Here is a 21339-nt window from a genome sequence, read left to right on the forward strand (position 1 = left end):
AGGCTTTTGGGCAGGCTGCTAAAGAATGTGATTGTACAGCTGCAGTCCCATCCAGGCCACCCAGGCAACGGGAACGTGCAAGCCCCTATACTTACAGGTTCCCACAGCCACTTCCCTATGTGTCTGAAAAAAAAACAGGGAGAGAGAAAAGGCTTGTATTTGAGATTAGAAAGTTGAACAAAATAGCAAAATGACAAAAGACACCACTGGTGATGGAAAGGAGTCTTATTAACCTCCCGGCTGATTTTACAGAATTCAGAGTCTAAGTGCAGTAAGCCAAACAGCAGCAGATTTTATTTAAAGCAAGGAACACACTTGGAGAGGGAGAGTACAGCCAACCTCACAGAACAGGGGCACTTAAGGGTTTAGGGCTTAGGGTTTTACAGGGCCTTTGGGTAGGGATGGTGTAAGGCATGATGTATGTAGGTCTTTGTCTTAAGAACAGGGATGTCCAGGTAACTGGGTTGACTCTGTCCTGCCATTCTTCATCCACTAAGGTTGGCAATTTTCTGCCAGTTCTTTATGTTGCTGAGGTCTGTTCCTTGGAGGTTTATTACTTGTCTTACACACAGACATTACTTAATTGACTAATGTGACTGGAAGAAGGGAAACATGAGAAGAAAAAATAAATGTTAAAGATTACATTAAAGAATAACCTGGCCTTTGCTCACAGGCTAAGTAGATTTTATAATGGCATGATACTTGTCCTATGTCCCTGCTCCACCTCAGGACCACTGATGAGTAGTGGGACAGCTGCTAAGATGGCAATACAAGAACTATGACAATGTTGGGCATGTTGAATCTGAGGTGCCTGTGGGACATCCACATCTAGATGGCAAAAAGCACTTAAATAAAGATTAGGAAGCAGTACACAAATGGAGGTCACCTGCACGTAGATGGTAACCTGGTAACCAAAGCCCCAAGCAGCACCAACATAAAAGTGGGGAGGACAGAAATGGCAATCAAACAATACAAAGAAATAAAAGGCATCCAAATTGGTAAGGAAGAAGTTACACTGTCTCTATTTGCAGATGACATGATATTATGCATAGAAAACCCTAAAGAATCCACCAAAAAAACTACTAGAACTAGTAATTGAATTCAGCAAAGTTACAGTATACAAAATTAATATGAAGAAATCTGTTGCATTCCTATATACTAACAGTGAACTGGAAGAAAGAGAAATCAGGAAAACAACTCCATTTACAATTGCATCAAAAAGAATAAAATACCTAGGAATAAACCTAACCAAGGAGGTGAAAGACCTATATTCTGAAAAGTACAAGACACTCATGAGAGAACTTAAAGAAGACACCAATAAATGGAAATCTACCCCATGTTCATGGATAGGAAGAATTAATATTGTCAAAATGGCCATCCTGCCCAAAACAATTTAAAGATTCAATGCAATCCCTATTAAAATACCAACAGCATTCTTCAATGAACTAGAACAAATAGTTCTTAAAATTCATCTGGAACCACAAAAGACCACAAATAGCCAAAACAATCCTGAGAAAGAAGAACAAAGCTGGGGGGATTACACTCCCTGACTTCAAGCTCTACTACAAAGCTACAGTAATCAAAACAATATGGTACTGGCACAAGAACATATCCATAGATCAGTGCAACAGAATAGAGAGCCCAGATATGTACACACACATATATGGTCAATTAATAAACGATAAAGGAGCCATGAAAATACAATGGAGAAAACACAGCCTCTTCAATAACTGGTGCTGAGAAAACTGGACAACTACATGTAAGAGAATGAAACTGGATTATTGTCTAACTCCATACACAAAAGTAAACTTGAAATAGATCAAAGACCTGAATGTAAGTCTTGAAACCATAGAACTTTTAGAAGAAAACATAGGCTAAAATCTCTTGGACATAAACATGAGAAACGTTTTCCTGAACACATCTCCTTGGGCAAGGGAAATAAAGTAAAAAATGAGTAAGTGGGACTACATCAAACTAAGAAGCTTCTGTACAGCAAAGGACACTATCAGCAGAACAAAAAGGCAACCTACAGTATGGGAGAATATATCTGTAAATGACTCATCTGATAGAGGGTTAACATCCAAAATATATGAAGAACTCATATGACTCAACCCCCCCCAAAAAAAAATCCAATTAAAAAATGGGCAGAGCACCTGAACAGACATTTCTCCAAAGAAGAAATACAGATGGCCAACAGGCACATGAAAAGATGCTCCATATCACTAATCATCAGGGAAATGCAAATTAAAACCACAATGAGATATCACCTCACACCAGGTAGAATGGCCACTATCCAAAAGACAAACATCAAATGCTGGCAAGGATGAAATAGAAACCCTCCTACACTGTTGGTGGGATGAGAAGTTGGTCAGCCACTGTGGAAAGCAGTATGGAGGTTCCTTAAAAAACTAAAAATAGAAATAACATTTGACCCAGTAATTCCACTGTAAATCCAAGGCGGGGGGAGGTGGGGGGGGGGGGGGAAACAGGGGAAGGTGTTCCCAGCCCGGAGCAAATAAACCTGTGAAGCCAAAATCAGTTAAGGGAAAAAGCCTTTATCTGGAGGTCTGGCTCCAGTTGGCCTCTCTCACTCACCTGTTTCTCATTCTGGCTAGTGAGGCCAAAAACCTCTCCTGTCCCAGGGGGGACTGGCCTTTCTACCTGCCCCTATAAACAGCTATTGATTTGGAGATGGCACTTCTCTCCACCCCTTATAAACACCTATTGATATGGAAATGAACTAAGGCCAGGCAAGAGATTCTGGAAATATTGCAATTTTACCCACATCCCCTCCTAGGAATTTACCCAAAGAAAACAAAATCCCCAATTTGGAAAGATGTATGCATCCCTATGTTTATCGCCACACTGTTTGCAATAGCCAAGATACGGAAGCAACCTAAGTGTCCATCAACAGATGAATGGATAAAAATGTGGTACATATGCACGATGGAATATTATTCAGCCATAAAAAAAAAAGAAATCCTGCCACTTGCAACAACATAGATCTATCTAGAGGGTATTATGCTCGGTGAAATAAGCCAGGCAGAGAAAGATAGACATCATATGATTTCACTTATTTGTGGAATATAGAAACAAAGCAAAACAGAAGGAACAAAACAACAGTAGACTCATAGACTTTGGGAAGTGACAAGTGGTTATCAAGGGGTTGGGGCAGATGCAGAGGGTTGGGTGGGCATAAAAGGGCACAATAATTCACAATCACAATATAAATTGATCACAGGGACTGTTGAACCACTCTGATGTACATTTGAAAGCAACAGGATTGTATATGAACAATAGCTTACATATATATGTATGTATGTATGTATATAACTTCAAAAAAAGAAACTAATAAAGGTGGTTTCCTGTAGGCTAGAGATGAGGTAGGTAGGTAGGACATGGGTAGATGTGGACTAACTAGATGAAAGCAAGGCTTTTCAAATATTTTTATATTGGTTTGAATTTCAAATGTAAACTGTTAATTAAAAATCATTACAGGAAAAAAAAAAGTGGGCAGAGGACAGATGATGTGACCACAGGAAGATCAGGTAAGAATGACTGTTATGAAAGCCAGGGGAAGAGTGTTTCAGAAAGGAGTGGTCAAAAAACTTTCTGAGAGGTGGTGAGAGGAGATCTGAAAACTGTGCATTGGTGACTTTAGATCCTTTTAAGGTGGGAAAGTGTCAGGTGGGAAAGTGTCTTGCCAATGGGTTTCAGCCCCGAGCAAGTTTGCTATGGATTCAGTGTGACCAAGAAATTGACAGCAAAACATTCTTGGGGTGAAAGGGTGATACCCAACTTTATTTCAAGGTGGCAGGTCAGTCGCTAAAATCCCGTTCACTCAGAGCAAGTCTGCAGGCAGCAAGCCGGTCTCTGCCTCTGGGCCCCTCTGTCCGCACAGCCGTCCTCAGGGCCTCTCTGCACAGTCGTCCTGCATAGCCATTCTCTGGGCCTCTGTCCTCAGCGCTGCCACCACTCCAGCCTCTGCTCTGCTCTCCTGCAGCCTTGCAACCCTGCCACTGTATCGTGCCCAGAGCACTGGGCAGAGCTCTTTATATAGAGTCAACAGCCATGTACTGCCCACAGGTGTGCAGTGAGCTAGTCAACCAGGGCCAGGTGAGAATCCTGGCCACAGGAACTCTCATTTTGTCCACAGAAAGACAAATATTGCATGATTTTATTTATATGAGTACCTTAAGTAGCCAAAATCATAGAAACGGAAAGTGGAATAATGGTTGCCAGAGGGAGGAGGGTAGAGTGGGTAGTTTAATGGGTACAGTTTCCACTGGGGAAATGAAGAGTTCTGTAGATGGCTGATGATGATGGTTGCACAAAAGAATAAGTATTCTTAACTGTACACTGAACTGTCTGCTTAAAAATCATTAACGTGTTAAAAAGTAAAGCCATAGGCCCAAGAGCAAGGGCTGGGCAGGCCAAACCCGGGCTAAACGCCCAGCCTAATTAGTTTCAACAGGAGTGTTCTGGAGCGCTCTCCACCTCCCAAAAAGAAGATGAGGTGATCGGCCTGGTAAGACCGCCCCGCTCCTCCTCCTAAGGGAGGCGGACCTTGTCTGAAACAATCCCTTCTTTTCTTTTGCTGCTAACTTTTAGCCCCACCCTCCTGTCCATAAAAACCTTCCCTTTTGTGTAACTTCGCCGCATTTCTCTAATTGCCGGATAGTGTGCTATCAGATTCGTGAATTGCTTCGTTAAGTCAATTAGATCTTCACATTTACTCCACTGGATTTTGTTATTTAACACATGGTAAGAAATACGTGCATTCCCCCCCCCCCCCACACACACACAAAAAGTCACCTTCTCTGTGAGGTCTTCCGGGCCTCCCCATGTAAACTGTCCAGAACTCCCACGGGAGGGAAAGGGACGGAGCCATTTGCAGGCGGGGAAGGGGGCCGAGCCAGGAAGGCGGTGCTTCCGGTGTGAACAGAACCCCCTTCAGTGGGACCAAAGGCCTGGAAGTACTAGAGCTGCTCACCAGGGGCCCTGACCATAACAGCCTATTCTATCTTGAGGCCATGATCTCGATCATGAAAGCTGGGGCAGAAGATAGTCTATTCTACCTGAGCCCTCACAGACCCCTATTCCCAGGGCCCCTTCCTGGGGAATCCACCAGAAAGCCAGGACCTTCCTACTGCCTTCCTAGTGCTCTGTTCTAGGGAGGAGTAGCCCTATGGTGCCTTTTATTCCAGGTCCCACTGCAGCCCCTCCCCTCCTTTGTATGCCTTGACCCCACACAGCTAGGCCCAGGTTCACAGGCTAATATCTGGACCCCTTGCCAGGCTGCAACACATACTTTCTCATTTAATCACAACAACCTTATGAAGTAGGTACTTTTATTATTATTCCCATTTTTATAGATGAGGAAACTAAGGGTTAGAGAAGTTAATCAACTTGCCCAAAGTCATACAGCTAGTAAATATTGGAGGTAGATTTCAAACCCAGGTCTGTCTGGCTTTTGGAACCCATGTTCTCAATGTAATAGTATGCAGAATAGCACCAAGTGCCTTTTACCACCACTGACCAGCTTCTGGGTACTTTGCCTGGAAGCCTGAACACCCAGCCAGACCTCTTTTTCCAAGCCCTTTCCCCCCATCACATGCTTCTCTCTCTTACCAGTGACACTCAACAGTAAGTCATCACATCAGGCTGCCCAACAGAGGAACCACATTTGCAATGCGTTTGACCATGGCACGCATCCCAAATGCCTCCCCAACCTTATGTCATACTGCTCTTCTGAGGGTCTGGCTCATAGTTTTCACGGACCTTTCACTTATGCCATTTGCTATGCTTGGAGTGCCCTTCCCAAACAAGAGCCACCAGCATAAGTCCAAAGACTCTGAATTTCCTCAATCCAGTGATCTCACTTGATCTCACACAATTCTAGGTCTTAAGGCCAGAAACTTCCCCCCACACACAAAATCTCCGCTGGCCCAATAACCAGTCAGGAAGCTGCAAAGAGAGGAGAGGGTTTGAGGCCTTGTCCCGGTAGGGTCGGCAGGTGGAGAAAGGACACCAGTACAGCTGTTTCTTTCTGGTCTTGAGTCACCAGTTTTTTCTCTCTCTAAATCTTGCTTGGAACAAGGGCGTGAAAGATGTTGAGAGAGAAGTGGGATTGAAGAGACAGGTGCAGCTGAGAGATTGCCAGAGAGAAAGGAAACGTGAGGAGCCATATAGTCTATTTTCCTGTAACCCTAATTTCTCTGGACCATTTTGGGGAGGGAATGAAAATCTGTAACAGAACATTTTGAATATATTTTAAAGTTTTAAAGGAACACTAGGACTTAAAAGCAAATTCTCCAGAATTTTAAAGCTAAAACCTGACATTGCTAAGAAATTCCGTGTTTGTGGAGGCAGAATTCAGGCTCCTTCCGCTGCTGCGGCTGATTCCCTTTGCTCTGAAGTTGGGGGTCAAGGCCCGGCCCCTGGCACCGAGTAAAGGCAGCTATTGTGATCCCCGGAGGCCGGGGAGGGGAGGCTCAGTGCCCACGGGTGAGACCCAGCCAAAGGTTCTGGGAAAGAGCGGCCCTGCGTCCCCGCTCTCCTCTCGGCGACAGGTTCTGAGCCCGAGGGAGGGGCCAGCCGTGTAGTCACTGACTCCGCCCCTCCTGCTCCGCCCTGTTCACTCCGCGTGGTCTTCACTACATGCAGCGCAGACCCGGTGGTCCCGCTGCAGCTCGGGATTGGAGTGGATCGGTAAGGGGAACCGCGACTCCCCAAGAGGTCGGACTGTGACTTTTCCCCAGAAAAGAGATCGAGGAAGGCGCTCTGTAGGCAAAACTGGACCGGCTTCCGACGACAAGCCTGGAGCGGAGAGTCCTGGAGTCCCGAAGGACAAGTGAGCGGCCCCAGGGGAAGGACAGACCGGGGTCACCCATCCAGACCGCCATGGCGGCGCTCGCCCGCCGTCTGTGCCATATCGCCTTCCACGTGCCCGTGGGGCAGCCCCTCGCCCAGGACCTGCAGCGTCTCTACGGTTTTCAGCCCCTGGCGGTGCGGGAAGCAGACGGCTGGTGGCAGCTGGCCCTGCGCAGCGGCGACGCGGTCTTTTTGGTGAACGAGGGTTCGGGACCCCGAGACCCGTTGTACGGCGTGGACCCTCATCATGCTGTGCCCAGCGCTACCAACCTGTGCTTCGATGTGGACGATGCGGGCGCCTCTGTCCGGGCGCTGGCCGCACGGGGCTGCAGCGTGCCAGTGCCCCCTGTTAGTGTGCGGGATGTGCAGGGCACTGCCATCTATGCCGTGGTCAGCTCGCCGGCAGGCAACCTCAGCCTGACGCTGCTGGAGCGCTCCAGCTTCTGTGGGCCCTTCCTACCCGGCTTTGGGCCAGTGCCCTCCGCAACAGGCCCTGGCTGGGTCACCCACGTGGACCACCTGACCCTGGCCTGCACCCCTGGCAGCTCTCCTACACTGATGCGCTGGTTCCACGACTGTCTAGGCTTTCGTCACCTGCCACTGAGCCCAGGTGAGGATCCAGAGCTGGGCTTTGAGGTGGCAGCAGAATCTGGGCATGGGGGGCTAAGGCTCACCGCCCTGCAGACCCCTCCAGGCAGGACTATTCCCACCCTCCTGCTGGCCGAATCCCTGCCTGGGGCTGCCAGTGGACATGATCAGGTGGAACAGTTCCTGGCCCGGAATAGGGGGCCGGGGCTGCAGCATGTGGGGCTGTACACCCCAAACATCATGGAAGCCACTGAGGGGGTGGCAGTGGCAGGGGGCCAGCTCCTGACTCCTCCTAAGGCCTACTACCAGCAGCCAGGCAAGGAAAAGCAGATCCTAGCTGCTGGGCATAAGCCTAGCCTGCTGGCCCGACAGGGGATCCTGCTAGATGGTGATAAAGGCAAGTTTCTGCTTCAGGTCTTCACCAAGTCACTCTTTGCAGAGGACACCTTCTTCCTGGAGCTAATTCAGAGACAGGGGGCCACAGGTTTTGGCCAGGGCAATATCCGGGCCCTATGGCAGTCAGTGCAGGAGCAAGCTGCCAGGGACCAGGAAGCCTTAAAGATGGCTTAAGGTGGGGGCAGTCATGGGTCCTGAAGCCCTGAGGAATCCAGCATAGGGCCTGCAGAAACTGAGAAACACATACAGAGGCCTGGAGTGAAAGGCTTTGTCCCTAAGGGTCAGGTCTGGCTTCCATCTCATCAGTACCTGCCAGAAGTTGAATCTCTCACTGGGGTCCAAAGAGGTGGGATTTTGATTTTAACTATGAGTCATTTCTTACATAGTCTGTATCTTAATATATATGTAAGATACAAAGAATAATAAAAGAATTACATGATTAGAAAATAGAGCATACCAATACTTTCGAAGTCTCCTTGGGTCCTTCTCTCACCCCATTTCCTTCCACCCCACCTCAATTTTATGATTATTAACCCCTTGCTTTTCCGTATTGTTTCACTACATATGTGATACATCACTAATTATGTAGTATTTGAGGTAGGAATTTAAGACAGAATAAATCTCTTCTCCCTAGGGAGCAGCCACTGCAGGTGGGAAGGGAGTGACTCAGGGCTGAGCCCACCCACCTGCTCTAGGACAATACCACTGCTCCTGTCTGAGCTGACCAGAGACCTGGACCTAGGGTGTTGGGTGTCAGCCACTGGCAGGGGCTGCCTGCAGCTGCCTTCTCCCTTTCTTCTGGGGGGTGAGAGAGAACAGATCACTTCGGACAGAACAGCCCCCTCCAGCTGCCCAGGGCTGGCTGGGACCTTAGCCAGTGGAAACCAGGACCAAAGAGGGCTTTACCATTTTCTCAGTCCCTCAGAGATGAGGAATGAGGGAGCTGGAGGATGGAAAGTCTCCAAAATGACTACAAAAATAAGTACTTTATTAAACAACATGATTCTCAGGGGATGGGGGCTTCCAGAGGCATCACTGGGCCACACTGTTGAGGCTAGGTGGATCAGTGCAGATGAGGGGCCGAAAGAAATTATCCAGAAGTTGCTGGCCTGGGCTGGGCTTTTTCCGCCTGGATGATATGGACACCTGGGATCTTTTGGAACCCTGTGCAGAAGCCGAAGGAAGGAGGCACTGAGGGGGCAGCAGAGAATCCTCTTTCCACCCTTGTGTGACTACTGATCTAGCTCAGGTTCTAGCCTGAAATTATAAAGCTTCCAACCTGTCTCCAGTATCTACCTCTTCAATCAATTCTCTGAAAGGCAGCTTCAGGTAATCTTCCTCTTAGATACAAGTCTGACTCCTCTCTCCATCTACAATGCTTCAGTGGCCTGGTGGTCATGGCCCAAACTGGCCTGGGCAGGCCCTGCTGGTCATTCCAGCTAAATCAGGCACTACGGCTCCTTGAGCAATGCATACTGCATTTGCCACCTTTGCTAACACTCCTCATGGGCCTGGAAAGAACAGCCTTAGTCCTGTAGCCTTACATTCCCCTCCCAAATATGGAAAAAAGGATTCATTTCTTGAACCCAGATTATCAGCCACTTCTTTCAAGTAGCCTTTCCTGATTCTGTCTTCAAGAGAGAATTGACAGCTCTCTACCTCATATCCCACAAAACCTAATGGGACATGTCACACACCTGTGATGCTACTATCTCCATTATTCACTCTTGTTCCCTCTCTACCCTAGATGCCACACTGTAAGGTCTCCAGGTCAAGGACTATGTGTCTCCTTCAGTGAAGCCTGGAGTGGACAGTGTTCACCCAAAAGTGAGTCATTTAAGTTACTGAAAACCCATAGATTTAGCCTGGGGAGAGATGGCTGGGTAAGGACCAAGAGACTCACCTTGCAGGTCCCTGGCTGTTGGCCCTCATACACTCGGAACACCTAGCCAAGGAGAAAGGGTAAGAGTATAGGGCTGACATCTTCCTGCAAAGAGCCAGACCCCTGTGTTCTGTCCTCAACTTCATTCCCTAGCATTTTTATTGGAAGTATCTTGTTTTTCTGCTTTTATAGTAAGAGGTTCACACAGAACATGTAGGAAACACAAAAGGCTAATGAGGACAATGAAAGTAGTGCCTTTTTCATGGCGGTGGAGACAGCTGCGGTGCGAAACTCCTCCCGAGTCAGCCAGCGAGCACCAGGTGGTGTGATGGTCACCGGGGTCTGCCCTTCCAGGGCCAGGCCAAACACTTGGTATGTCAGCTTGATGTGAGAGAAAGTATGGACGACCTGGGGGGAGGGCCGAGGGGCTGAATCAGGCCTGCGGATGTAGCCTCAACAACCATCATTCCTGGACCCTCCACTGCTCTCACTCACCTGCCCTAGGTGCCGAAGACGGGTGGCTGGGACGGGCCCAGCCCAGCTCTGTAGTTCCTGCAGCAGGGCCTTGCGTTGGCACTGCCCTGAGGGCTCCACGGCCACAGAGGGGAACTCCCACAGTCCTGCCAGCAGACCTGGGCAGGAGGGCAGCCAGGTGTGGCTGAGGCCTCAGCTGCTCACTCCTCCATTTCTTCCTTACTGCTCATGCCACCACCCTCCACTCCCAAGATCCGGGTACCTGAATTAGGCCTCTGTACCAGCAGAATTCGGGCACCCCCATGGGCCCCCAACTGTTCCAAAACGCAGGTGGCAGAGCACTCCTCCCTAGGGGGTCTGCGGCTGACTTTTTTGGGAAAATTGGCTACACCCAGGGTCAGGTCCCAGGGTTCTGTGGGAGGTGCACACAGCTGGCACTGTCCAGTGTTGGGAGCTGAGAACAGAAATCCCCAAACCCTACTCAGGGCAGGTGGGCAGAGAGCAGGCCTTGGCCTAGCTCTGCAGAATCTTACTCAGGTTGTAGAATGAACTAGAATGAGGCTTCCACAGGCAGCTCCTTGACAGTGCAAAGAACTGGGACGGGACTAGGACTGGCCACACTCACCACACTCCTCCATATCAGGACTGCCTGGTAGACTCTGGGAGGCCAAGAGTTGTTCCCGCTCTACCTGGAAGCACAGGGAAGGATGTCACAGGGTAGGGGTCGCTCTTAGGACCCTAATTACCCCTCCTGAGATGGCTCACCCTCTGGCGTGCCCGGCACAAGCTCTGCACAGGGCACTGGCTGCAGAGTGGGTGCTGCGGGGTGCACACTGTGGCCCCCAACTCCATGGCTGCTTGGTTAAAATCCCCTGGCCGGGCTGGGTCTACTAGCTGCTGGGCTAAGCTCCTACAAGGGAACACTGCTGTGAGCCAAAGACCCTTTGGAGACACCCTTCCCAATGTCCCCCATTACCCCAACATCCTACCAGAGCTGCTGAGAGACAAGGGTGCTACTGGGATCAGCACCAATGGCTCGGACACGGCACAGCACCCGTACTACATTCCCATCCACTACACCGGTTATCTGGCACAGAGGAAAGTGGGAGTCAGCCTGGTCTGGGAGGAAGAAAGATGGGCATGCACAAAGTGGACGTAGGCTGCGGGCTCACCTGGCCAAAGGCAATGGAAGCAATGGCTCCAGCTGTGTACCGACCCACACCAGGCAGAAGCCTCTGCAAAGTGTCTGCTGTACATGGCATGTGGCCCCCTAGCTCCTCTACCACCTGATTGGAGTGGGATGGCTCAAGGTTATGAGACACTCAAGACCCTGGGGGTCCCCATCTTCCCTGAAACCCCCTTACCTTCCGGGCTCCCTCCTGTAGCCGCCGGCCTCGAGAGTAGTAGCCCAAGCCAGCCCAGAGCTGGTTCACCTCCTGGGGGTGGGGTTAGAAGGCAGAGAGATCAGCTGTCAGCCCTTACTTGTCCCCATTCCCTCTACACCCTAGGGTAACTCTCACCTCCAGGGAAGCACTGGCTAAGTCCTGCAGCGTTGGCCACTTCTATAGCCCGAAGGCAGATAGGAAGAAGAAGAGGTCAAGGGTGAGGGAGGTGGACAAAGTCTTATTTACCTCCATCCCAAAGGATAGGCTCTCATCTGGGGTCGGCTCCTGACACTCCCCTTTCCTGAAATCACCTGCATCCATCGGGTATAATAGTCGATCACCGTGGCAACCTGGGTCTGCTGCAGCATAACCTCTGAGACCCACACTGGGGGAGAGGTGTTGGCATGAGGGCACTGCTGACCTATGCTGTTCCCAACCCACAGCCCCTAGACCTGAGGGTGTCCAGGCAAAGCAGCCCTGCTCTCAGGAGATGTACTCACCAGCATACGCCCGCCTGTCCAGGTCCACCTCACCTTCTGCCTGCCAATGCAATTCCACATGGGGAGTTAGTGTGAAGGGGTCTGGGCATCAGCCCCCCACCCACCATCCCCAATCCTCGCCTGCCTACCTGCCTTCTCCAGGGTAGGTCCCGCTTCTCTCGGTTGTACCAACTCAGCAGGCTCTCTCGGAAGACTGTGACCTCAGCTGTGTCTCTGAATAGGTGGTACGGGGAGACAGAGGCCTGCAGTACCACCTCCTCCAGTCGTCCAGCCAGGCCTGCAGGGGCCTCAGGAAACTCAGGGATCATCCCTATATAGACTGTGTGCACCAGGGACCCAGGGCACTGCAGCCTCATTGCTCCCACTTAGGGTTCTCCCCACCACCAGCCCCTTAAGCAATGGACCTGGAGTAAGACCAGAGTTCTTTAGCTGTATGGAGCCTTAGTCAAGTTTCTGTCCTTAATTCCCCAGGGTGGTACTGTCAGCTCTACTGGCTGTAGGCCATAATGAAAACCCAACAGTTTCAGCCAAGCATGATGTATACCTGTTCAGGCCTTTCCTGTTTACAAAACACATTCAGGCCGACAAACTCATTTGGCCCCATGAAAACCATGTGAGGGTAGCACACAGACGACTGTTCCATGTTGCTGGTAACAAAGCAGCCACTCAGAGCAATTATCACAAAGTCTTACAGCAAAATCAGAATTTGAATCTTAGTCCCTTAATGCCTTAATACATACGAGGCTCCCTTCCCAGCCTGAATCTCCTCCCTTTGTGGCCAGTGAAGCCAGCCCCTGAATCTTTGACTAGGACCAAGCTCCTTACCATCAGGGGCAGAAGGCTTGGCCTGGCTGCTGCTGGGTGCATGCTTCTTTCTTCCCTCCTTGCTGGATGCCTGCTTCCTGCAACAACTTCTCATAGCTGCTCGTGACTTCTTCATGATGGCCTAGAATAGAAAGGCCCAGCCAAAACAGTCAATCACAAAGAGGCTGAATCTTGCAGCCCTGAAGGGGTTTTGCCACTTTTCTCCCTAACCAGTCACACAGACTATCTAGCACTCTCCAGATGCTCAGGGGTTTGTTCCTGGCCAGCTATGGCACTGAGACACGACTAGTAAAGCTGAGCTTCTCCCAGTGGCCTGAGAGGGAGCAGCACTAGTATAGTCATAGAGACATACACAAAATAAGAGGACAAAGCTGGGCTAGGTCAAGGCCCAAAGCCTCCTGTATGGGAGCGCCTGTGTATCTATCCCTAATGGTTACTGGGACTGTGTATGAGGACAAGAGTCTTAGGTGTATCTAGGAGCATGGGCATGGTAGGAGACTTATCTGCTTGAAGACAAAGCATTTTTATATTGATTCAGCCTTTAACAGTCATCTATCCCTACCTTCATCCTCATAGAAAGGAGAACCAAGGATCAGAGAGGGGAAAAGATTTGCCTGAGAGCAGAGGGCAAGTCACAGGGGGACGAGAGATGAGCTATTTTTATTCCTAATCTTTTCCTGATCTGGGAAATCACAGCTGCTGGCCTTTACTAATGAGAAAAGGCATGTGGTTGGTCCTCACTGCTCCCTTACTGTTGTTCTGGCTGCCTTTTCTCTATCAGCTAAGAGCAGCTAACAGTGAGTGAGTGCCTACCATATGCCAGACCCTATGCTAAGTTATTTTCCACATTTCTCCCTCAATCTCCTGATGACTCCATGAGGTATGTTGTAGTATTAATAAGGAAACTGAAGCTTGCAGAATTAAGCATCTTGTTCACTCATACACAAAAGGCCTGCCTCCAGAGCCTGCACTCTTGTGCTCTGTTATGCTGTGGTCCCTGCTGAGCCTCGGGTTCAAATTCTTTCCTCAAACTTTTGACTTCATCTCTTCCTTTACATCAAAAGAACTTGCTTCCTCCTTCAGAGAAAAAAATAAATGTACAAACTTACTGCACTATCTGCATTATCTACATTCTCCTCCTCCTTCCCATTATATGAAGGAAGGGTGCCTCCTCCTGTATTGTCTAAGCTCAGGGTCCCGCTTCTCCAATCCCTTCCACAAAACCCACTCTCCTCCCCTTCATAGCCGAACTTCCTTTACCAAACTCACTTCCATAATTCATTCTACAATCCATTCTCCAAAGAGTAAAGCAATGTTTTTTAAGATATGATCGTGTCACTTTCCTACTTAAAACCTTCAATGGCTCCCCATTAATTCGCTGAACAAGTATTTATGGAGTGCTCTGTATGTGTCAAGCGGTTTAGGTACTTGGAATACTTCACTAAATAAAACATCAAAGTTTCCTGCCCTCAGGGGGCTTGTATTCTAATGGGGGCAGTCAAGAAACAACACACATGCTAAGTAAATTATATAGGATGTTAGGTGATAAATACTAGCATAAAGAGGAAAAGTAGAGCCTGTGAAGGGGATGAATGAGGGTTGTAGAACATTGCAATTTTCAAGAACACGGTTAAGGTGGGCCTTATTAAAGTGATATTTGACCAATGACTTAAAGCAGTTGAAGGAGTTAGCCATCTGTGGGAAAGCTATCATGAGAAGGAGCTAATGCAAAGGCCCTACATACAGAGGGTGCCTGGTGTGTTTGTAGAACAATTAAGAAAGCCAGTGTGGTTTGAATGGAATGAGGAAGGAGTGAGTAGTAGATAAGGCCAGAGGTAAAAAATGGAATAGGAACACAAAGTCCTCTTGTTGGCCGCTGGAGGACTTTGGCGTCACACCCATTGCTCTCAGAGTAGAAGCCAATCCTCTAAACACAGCACTGTAGACTCCTCCAGGCCCTCATCTGCCTCATCCCTTTGCTCACTAGGCCCAGCCATGTTTGCCTCAAATAGTTGCTTCAGTCTCCCAAGTGTCTGGCCACCCTGAGGCCTTACCCAATCCATTTCCTCTGCTTGGACAGCTCTTCTATGCTTTACCCACATCTACTAATTATTCAGGTCTTAAATGTCTAAATCAAGCCTCCACCCCCACCCTACCCTCATGTACTTTTCCATTATTGCTCTGCCAATTGTAATGTCACATTTATTTGTGGTTTTTTGATCAGTGTCCACTTCCCCAGTTGACTGTAAACTCCATGAGAGCAAGTTCTGGGTCTCTTGTTGACTGTTGTGTCCCCAGACCTGAGCTCGGTGCCAGGTAAACTGAACACAATAAATACTTGTTAAATTATTTAATGGGATGAGGGATGGTAATGAGAAAAAAATCCAAATAATTCTGAATAATAATGAGAAGGACTCAATAACGAGAGAAAGGGTGAAGAACTAGAAACAATAACCAAGAAGAAAGGGCTGAGAGGGCTCGGTGGGCCAAGAAGATGGGACAGGTCTCCGGTAAGGACATCCCTCTCACGGGATCAGGAGTCAGGTCCAATCACCTTCTAGATCAGCTACACCTCCTAATTGCTTACAGTCTGACCCTTCCTCCCTGTTCCTACTGCTGAAGCCTTAATTCAAGTATTTATTACCACTTGCTTGCACGTTTCAAAAGCTTCCCTGCTAGTAGTCGGTCAGTCTAACCCTCGGCCGACTCGTCTCGCGTCCCCTTCTCCGCTTTTACTTCCTGAAAGCCACCTCTCCATCCTTCCCGGGAACTTGCTCACTCCCAGATTAGCCTTCTCGCCCTGCACATTCCTGCCTTTGCTTAACTCCTATGCATGCTGTAAGCTTTACTCAGGTAGTGCCGCTCCCTTGGGGGGTCCCCCACCCCAGGGCCGTGTGGACGATAACGGCGCAAAACAGCGGCCCAAGCCCTCCCGTTGTACGCGAAGAAGGCATTACCTTCCGCGCGATCTTCAGGGCCCGGCAACCGACGCGCAAGAAGCGCACCTCCCGCCAATCCCGGGAGGTCCAAACGGAAGTCCGACCCGTCGGTGACTCACGGGACGAGGCTCCGCCCCATTCCTGACTGCAGGAGTCGCGCGGAGAGACGAAGCGGAAGTCCAGGCGTACGCACTGCTACTCAGGCGAGGGACGTGTGGTGTCATGGCCGCCGACGGTGACAATGGCGCGGCCTCAGCTCCAGCGGTCTCTGACGGTGAGTGGCTCCCCAGGGGCCACCCTAAGAGTCTGTGTGCTCCGGGGGAGGGGGAGGCCTTGGGTTCCTAATTCTAGAAACTGACTTCAAGTTTCAGAGGAGTAGCTCCTTCCTTTGGAACCAGCCACGAGGAGACTCCAAGTCCCGTGGTGCACCGCCGCACGGGCTGCAAGAGCCTGAGTACTGGGAGCGTAGCCAGGACAGGTGGGGGCATTAAGGGAGGTGTAGTCTGGAGCTCCTGGGCTCTGTTCTGTGAAGCTGTTTGGGAGTTGTGATCCAAAGGAAGTGGGAAGTATTGGAGCGCTCTGGTGTGCTACATTATTTATCAGGCTCTGGAGCATGATGGCTGTTGCCGCCTGTGCACCATGGGAACAGTGGTAGAGGGCCTTGTGGGATATCAAAGGAGCTGAACTCAAGCCCTGCAAAATATTTCCTGTAGGAAGTAGGAACCTCACAGATCCAGGCTAACCTTCGTCTTCCATGCATTGTGATGCTGAAGGAGAAGTAATTTTCCCAAAGTCTCACTTAAGTCAGTGGAAGACCCAGACTTTTTGTCTCCCCAAATTCAGGCACTGATCACTCCCAACTGTGCACAGAGCATGTGTGATAAAAGGCTGGAGGAGAAAGCTGCCATTTTTTGCCTTAATGAAAACTGCTCCCCATCTCCCTGCTGGCAGCTGTGGTTTAGTTTTGCATGTTCCCCTAGTCCTTGCCTGAGCATTACTATGCATTGCCCTCCTTACCCCCAGGTGGCGTCAGAAAAAGCACAAAACCTGGGGAGGAGCTAGTAGTCCAGGTTCCCGTGGTGGATGTGCAAAGTGACAACTTCAAGGAGATGTGGCCATCCCTCCTGCTGGCCATAAAGACAGCTAGCTTCGTGGCTGTGGACACGGTGAGGGTTAGGGAATGGGGAGGGCAGGTTGTTGTGAAAAGGCTGGTGCTGGGGACCTGACATAACTCTCTCTCCCTTTACCCACGCATAGGAACTGAGTGGGCTTGGGGACAGGAAGAGTTTGCTGAACCAGTAAGTAAAAGCCCTCATCTTGTTAGTCCTAGACTTGGCAGGAGGGGCAGACCTCAACCCTGGAGCAGAGGTCACAGTCCTGGGTAGTTTGGGTCCTTCATAAAGCTAACACCCAGCCACAGCCACCCCCACCCCCACACCCAATCCCAAGGTGCATCGAGGAACGTTACAAGGCCGTGTGTCATGCCGCCAGGACCCGTTCTATACTCTCCCTGGGCCTCGCCTGCTTCAAGCAGCAGTCACACAAGGTATGGGCTGATCTCAACCCCATCCCAGGTCTGTGGCTGGGGGGAAGAGGGTTGAGATCCTGCGGAACATGAAGTGTGAAGTTTTTTTCTCCCAAGTATTGATGTAGCCAACCCTTTCTTTCCCAGGGTGAACACTCATACCTGGCCCAGGTGTTCAATCTGACCCTGCTGTGCATGGAGGAATATGTCATAGAACCTAAGTCTGTGCAGTTCCTAGTACAGCATGGCTTCAACTTCAACCGACAGTACGCCCAGGGCATCCCCTACCACAAGGGAAATGACAAGGTAGGTCTCCAGCCTTGAGACTTCCCCTTCTGTCACTTCACTTCTTCCTACCCTAGGCTGGGTGCACAGGGAGGATTTGCTTCTTAGGGAATGTGGGGAATCGCTAGTGATAGAGCTGGGGAAATAGGCGTGATACAAGGATGAATAGCACTGGGGTAAGGAGGGCCGAAGAATTTCCAGGTAGGGGAGCCTGGGATAAGTGTCCTGCAAAAGGGACTTCCTCTGGGACTGTCCTTCCCAGTCACCCCTTTCTTTCCACCCAGGGTGATGAGAGCCAGAGTCAGTCAGTGAGGACACTGTTCCTGGAGCTAATCCGGGCCCGCCGGCCCCTGGTACTACATAATGGTCTTATAGATTTGGTGTTCTTGTACCAGAACTTCTATGCGCATCTGCCTGAGAACTTGGGAACCTTCACTGCTGACCTGTGTGAAATGTTCCCAGCTGGCATTTATGACACCAAATACGCTGCTGAGTTTCATGCCCGCTTCATGGCGTCCTACCTGGAATATGCCTTCCGGAAATGGTGAGGGACTGGTTGAGGTAAAGGGGTGGAGCCTGGTATAAGCCTATTTCATTTACTTGAGATATTTATTGAGCGCTTACCATGTGCTAGGTGCTCTTTTAGGTGGTGAAGATTCAGCAGTGAACAAAACAAAACAGAAAACCCTGTTCTTAAGGAGCCTATAAGCTAGTAGACCAGTACCTCTTGCACTGTTGCAGTGAGCGGGAAAATGTGAAGCAGCGGGCAGCTGGCAACCCACATGTGACCCTGGAGTTCTGCAGCTACCCTTTCAGCATGAGGGCCCATATTGACTACCGCTGCTGCACACCCCCTACAACCCACCGTCCTCATTCCTCCAGTGTCTGTGACAACTTCTCGGTGAGAGCACCTGCCCACTTCTTGGGGAAGGGCAAATTCTGGTGCCTGGAACCCTTCTCTAAGCCTCTTTCCTACCTCTAGGCCTATGGCTGGTGCCCCCTGGGACCACAGTGTCCTCGGTCCCATGACATTGACCTTATCATTGACACTGATGAGGCTGTGGTGGAGGACAAGCGGCGACGGCGACGACGTAGGGAAAAACGGCGGAGGGCTTTGCTGGGCCTGCCTCAGAAACAGACCTCTGGGGAAGCTGAAGATAGTCCTCCCACCAAGCAGGTCTGTGGGGATGGCTTCAAGCCTGAGGAAATTGAACAGGAGGTGGCTAAGGGTGAGATTAGGAACCAGCCTGGTTTTCAACAAGGTCATAAAAACGACTTGGAGGTGGGGCTTAAAGCAACAAGGCCTGAAACAGCTGACATGGCTTCCTCAGAAGCACCAGAGAAGCAAGCCAGTCCTAACCCAGTGCCTGGGGATGGGTTGCATCGGGCTGGTTTTGATGCCTTTATGACAGGTTATGTGATGGCCTATGTGGGAGTGAATCAAGGAACCCAGCCCTGTGGCTCTGGACCCTGGCTGCCTGACTGCCACAACAAGGTATACCTAAGTGGCAAAGCTGTACCCCTCACAGTGGCCAAGAGCCAGTTCTCCCGTTCCTCCAAAGCCCACAACCAGAAGATGAAGCTGGCTTGGGGCAGCAGCTGACCCAACTTCTACCTAGCACTTGGACCCAGGAAGAGAAGCTGAGGGTGGAACAGAGGGGTCTGGGTCCCTCTAGCCTGTGAATATCCTACTGCCGACTTCTACAGAGTTGGGGATGATGGGGAGGATGTCCTGGCAGATGTACAGCTGTATCACTCCTTGACCTTCTCCTTTACCCCAGAGACCAAGAAATAAGGGTACAAGTAAGAAGGCTGACCAGCACCTGTAACACCAACTTTATTTATTTTTAAATCTGAAAGTGTCTTGGGAAAGTTGTACCAAAAAAATCAACAGAAACAAGTTATGAAAATACTTGACAAGCCTCATCTTTGGTTATTTCTTATTGCGACTCTGTAAGGACAGACAGTTCCCATAGCTCCAGCCATAGCAGGAAGGGAAGAAAATCAGTGCATGTATAAACCATTTAACCAATCGTGTGTTGACCAATACATAGAGCAGGCCCTAGGGGCTACAAAACCAGCCCCACTCCCAACCACAAGGTTGAAAGTCTTATAGGGCAGAACACTAAGACGCCTTCATAAATACGAAAATAGATTAATCAACTGCTAAAGATCTCTGAATAGGTTAGATAAGAGCCTTGACCACCACACAGCCTTGCCCTCCCTTTGCATAGAAATGTAGTGACGTGGTCTGACCGTGTATGTAAGTGCAAACAGCAATTATTCAAGTGTCTTAGACATACTGGCAAGAAGCGCCCAGTCTTCAGGTCTGAGAAATAGCCATGGCTACCTGGTCAGCTCCAAGTTCTATCCAGTAGCTTATATGCCCCAGGGAAGGGCAAGAGATACACCTGGGGTATTAGCTGCTTACCAGCTCAAAGTAGCATTAGGAGTCCTCTGGTCCTGTCGGGAAGTGCACTGGGGGGTCAGGTGGGAGCCAGAGCTCCTTGCTAGATTTCAGAGGCTTGGTATCAGCTGTTGGCCCTAACTAGGAAGGCCTCTCAATGCTGCCTCCCCTCTTACACAAAGCCACTTGGCACTGGGAGCCCCAAAGTTAAGCCTGGCTTGGCCTAGTCTGCCTGCTCTGTGGGTCCCTAAAGAGTCAAGGCTGTGCACCAGGGGGGCCCTGTGGCTTCAGCTGAAGGTCCATCCCCAAGATAAGGTAGGGATTAACCTCTTCACCCATCCTGCTCTCCCTGGGTTTTCAGGCCTGTGCCTGAGACAGAGAAGGGGAATGAAGCCAAGCCTCTCAGCCTTTCTTCTTCTACCTCCATCTCCTCTGAGGCACCTGCAAGGCATGGACTGGACCCCTGGGGCCTTGGCCCAAAACCGTTTTCTTCCTGGGAACTGGAGCAGTCCATGGCCTCCTGGGCTAGAGCAGCTGATAGGGCAGATGTTCGGAATGGTGGGATCTCTCTTACTCTGTACTTGAGACTACTGAGGCGTGGTGGGGGCCCATCAGATAGTGATTCTTGGCCCACAAACGGACAGGCCTCTTGATGCAAGAACTCTGGTGAACCAGGCAAAGAACGCCACCGGCGAGGAAGTGGGGCCAGGGGCTCCTGCCAATCAGCCATGGGCATAGTTCCAGGCCCTGGTGCATCCAGGTCAAATACCAGGGAAATGACAGACTTGCTGGGCAGGTCAAAGAACTTGATCTTGCCACCTTTAAGGTCCTGGCGAGCACTGAAAGGGTTGATCTTGGGGGTGCGCACAGCACCACTTCGCTGTGGCCTGTAGTAGGGGTCCAAGACATTCACTGTACGTGGAGGCTTACAGGAGAAAATGTCTGACTGGCTTCGAGACAGCCAGATAGTACGTCTTGGGCGTGGGGACTTGGGAGGGATCTTGTCATCCAGTGAGCTCAGTCGCTTCACCCCAGGTCCTTTCTCCAAGAGTCCTGGATAATGAGTAAAGTTAGGGTTATTACTTCCACTTGGCCATAACAAATAGAAGCGATACTTTGTACCACAAAGTGTTTTCACTCAGGAAAGCAAAGGAGGTACTGTTGCTCCCATTTCGCCAATGAGAAAAAACAGACTCAAAAGGAGGCAGTAGGAAGTCACACCTCCTAGAGTCCAGTACATTTTCCAGCATCTCCTGCCTG

At 50.0% G+C, this 21339-nt stretch overlaps 4 protein-coding genes across 11 annotated transcripts in view; 2 read left to right on the forward strand and 2 right to left on the reverse strand.

The window, feature by feature from the left end:
* The first annotated feature begins 6578 nt into the window (after positions 1-6578).
* HPDL (4-hydroxyphenylpyruvate dioxygenase like) lies at positions 6579-8703 on the forward strand. The gene has a single exon (XM_017650759.3). It carries the CDS (start codon positions 6904-6906, stop codon positions 8029-8031), a length of 1128 nt encoding a protein of 375 aa, XP_017506248.2. The 5' UTR covers positions 6579-6903; the 3' UTR covers positions 8032-8703.
* A 121-nt stretch (positions 8704-8824) lies between these two features.
* Positions 8825-16013, reverse strand: MUTYH (mutY DNA glycosylase). 4 transcript variants are annotated; one of them, XM_017650740.3, is made up of 16 exons: positions 15881-16013; positions 12924-13044; positions 12227-12375; positions 12099-12138; positions 11910-11983; positions 11734-11775; positions 11578-11649; positions 11386-11499; positions 11203-11300; positions 10979-11123; positions 10839-10902; positions 10476-10667; positions 10235-10371; positions 9995-10147; positions 9761-9802; positions 8825-9021 (listed from the first exon to the last, which is right to left on the reverse strand). In XM_017650740.3, the coding sequence occupies exons 2-16, from the start codon at positions 13036-13038 to the stop codon at positions 8890-8892; spliced, it is 1569 nt and encodes a 522-aa protein (XP_017506229.2). In that variant the 5' UTR covers positions 13039-13044; positions 15881-16013; the 3' UTR covers positions 8825-8889. The 4 variants fall into 4 exon arrangements, with proteins under 4 accessions (XP_017506229.2, XP_017506207.2, XP_017506223.2 ...); XM_017650718.3 differs by lacking the exon at positions 11910-11983 and having other exon boundaries at positions 12099-12134; XM_017650734.3 differs by lacking the exon at positions 10476-10667.
* TOE1 (target of EGR1, exonuclease) lies at positions 15900-19592 on the forward strand. Of its 3 annotated transcripts, none has more exons than XM_017650694.3 (8): positions 15900-16136; positions 16886-17028; positions 17120-17160; positions 17354-17408; positions 17535-17693; positions 17957-18216; positions 18414-18573; positions 18655-19592. In XM_017650694.3, exons 1-8 carry the CDS (start codon positions 16085-16087, stop codon positions 19273-19275), a joined length of 1491 nt encoding a protein of 496 aa, XP_017506183.2. In that variant the 5' UTR covers positions 15900-16084; the 3' UTR covers positions 19276-19592. The 3 variants fall into 3 exon arrangements, with proteins under 3 accessions (XP_017506183.2, XP_017506194.2, XP_017506173.2); XM_017650705.3 differs by having other exon boundaries at positions 15901-16136; positions 17312-17408; positions 18068-18216; XM_017650684.3 differs by having other exon boundaries at positions 15902-16136; positions 17312-17408.
* The window catches only part of TESK2 (testis associated actin remodelling kinase 2), a 138530-nt gene continuing 136682 nt past the window's right edge, over positions 19492-21339 (reverse strand). For all 3 annotated transcript variants that reach the window (XM_037021760.2, XM_073233830.1, XM_073233831.1), the window contains one exon: positions 19492-21132. In XM_037021760.2, the coding sequence (XP_036877655.2) occupies positions 20411-21132 (722 nt within the window). In that variant the 3' untranslated portion in view covers positions 19492-20410. The remainder of the gene's footprint in view (positions 21133-21339) is intronic.

Source organism: Manis javanica, chromosome 4 (genome assembly GCF_040802235.1).
Source record: "Manis javanica isolate MJ-LG chromosome 4, MJ_LKY, whole genome shotgun sequence".
Classification (NCBI taxonomy): Eukaryota; Metazoa; Chordata; class Mammalia; order Pholidota; family Manidae; genus Manis; species Manis javanica.

Excerpts from the sequence above, each read along its gene's own strand:
- TOE1 (XM_017650684.3), top strand. The coding sequence starts at position 16,085 with ATGGCCGCCGACGGTGACAATGGCGCGGCCTCAGCTCCAGCGGTCTCT. Across the intron at positions 17,029-17,119 it reads GCTTCGTGGCTGTGGACACG|GAACTGAGTGGGCTTGGGGA; the intron begins GTGAGGGTTAGG and ends ACCCACGCATAG. Across the intron at positions 18,217-18,413 it reads GAATATGCCTTCCGGAAATG|TGAGCGGGAAAATGTGAAGC; the intron begins GTGAGGGACTGG and ends GCACTGTTGCAG.
- MUTYH (XM_017650740.3), bottom strand. The coding sequence starts at position 13,038 with ATGAAGAAGTCACGAGCAGCTATGAGAAGTTGTTGCAGGAAGCAGGCA. Across the intron at positions 11,650-11,733 it reads TAGCCAGTGCTTCCCTGGAG|GAGGTGAACCAGCTCTGGGC; the intron begins GTGAGAGTTACC and ends CCCCACCCCCAG. Across the intron at positions 9,803-9,994 it reads TCTCCACCGCCATGAAAAAG|GTGTTCCGAGTGTATGAGGG; the intron begins GCACTACTTTCA and ends CTCCTTGGCTAG.
- HPDL (XM_017650759.3), top strand. The coding sequence starts at position 6,904 with ATGGCGGCGCTCGCCCGCCGTCTGTGCCATATCGCCTTCCACGTGCCC.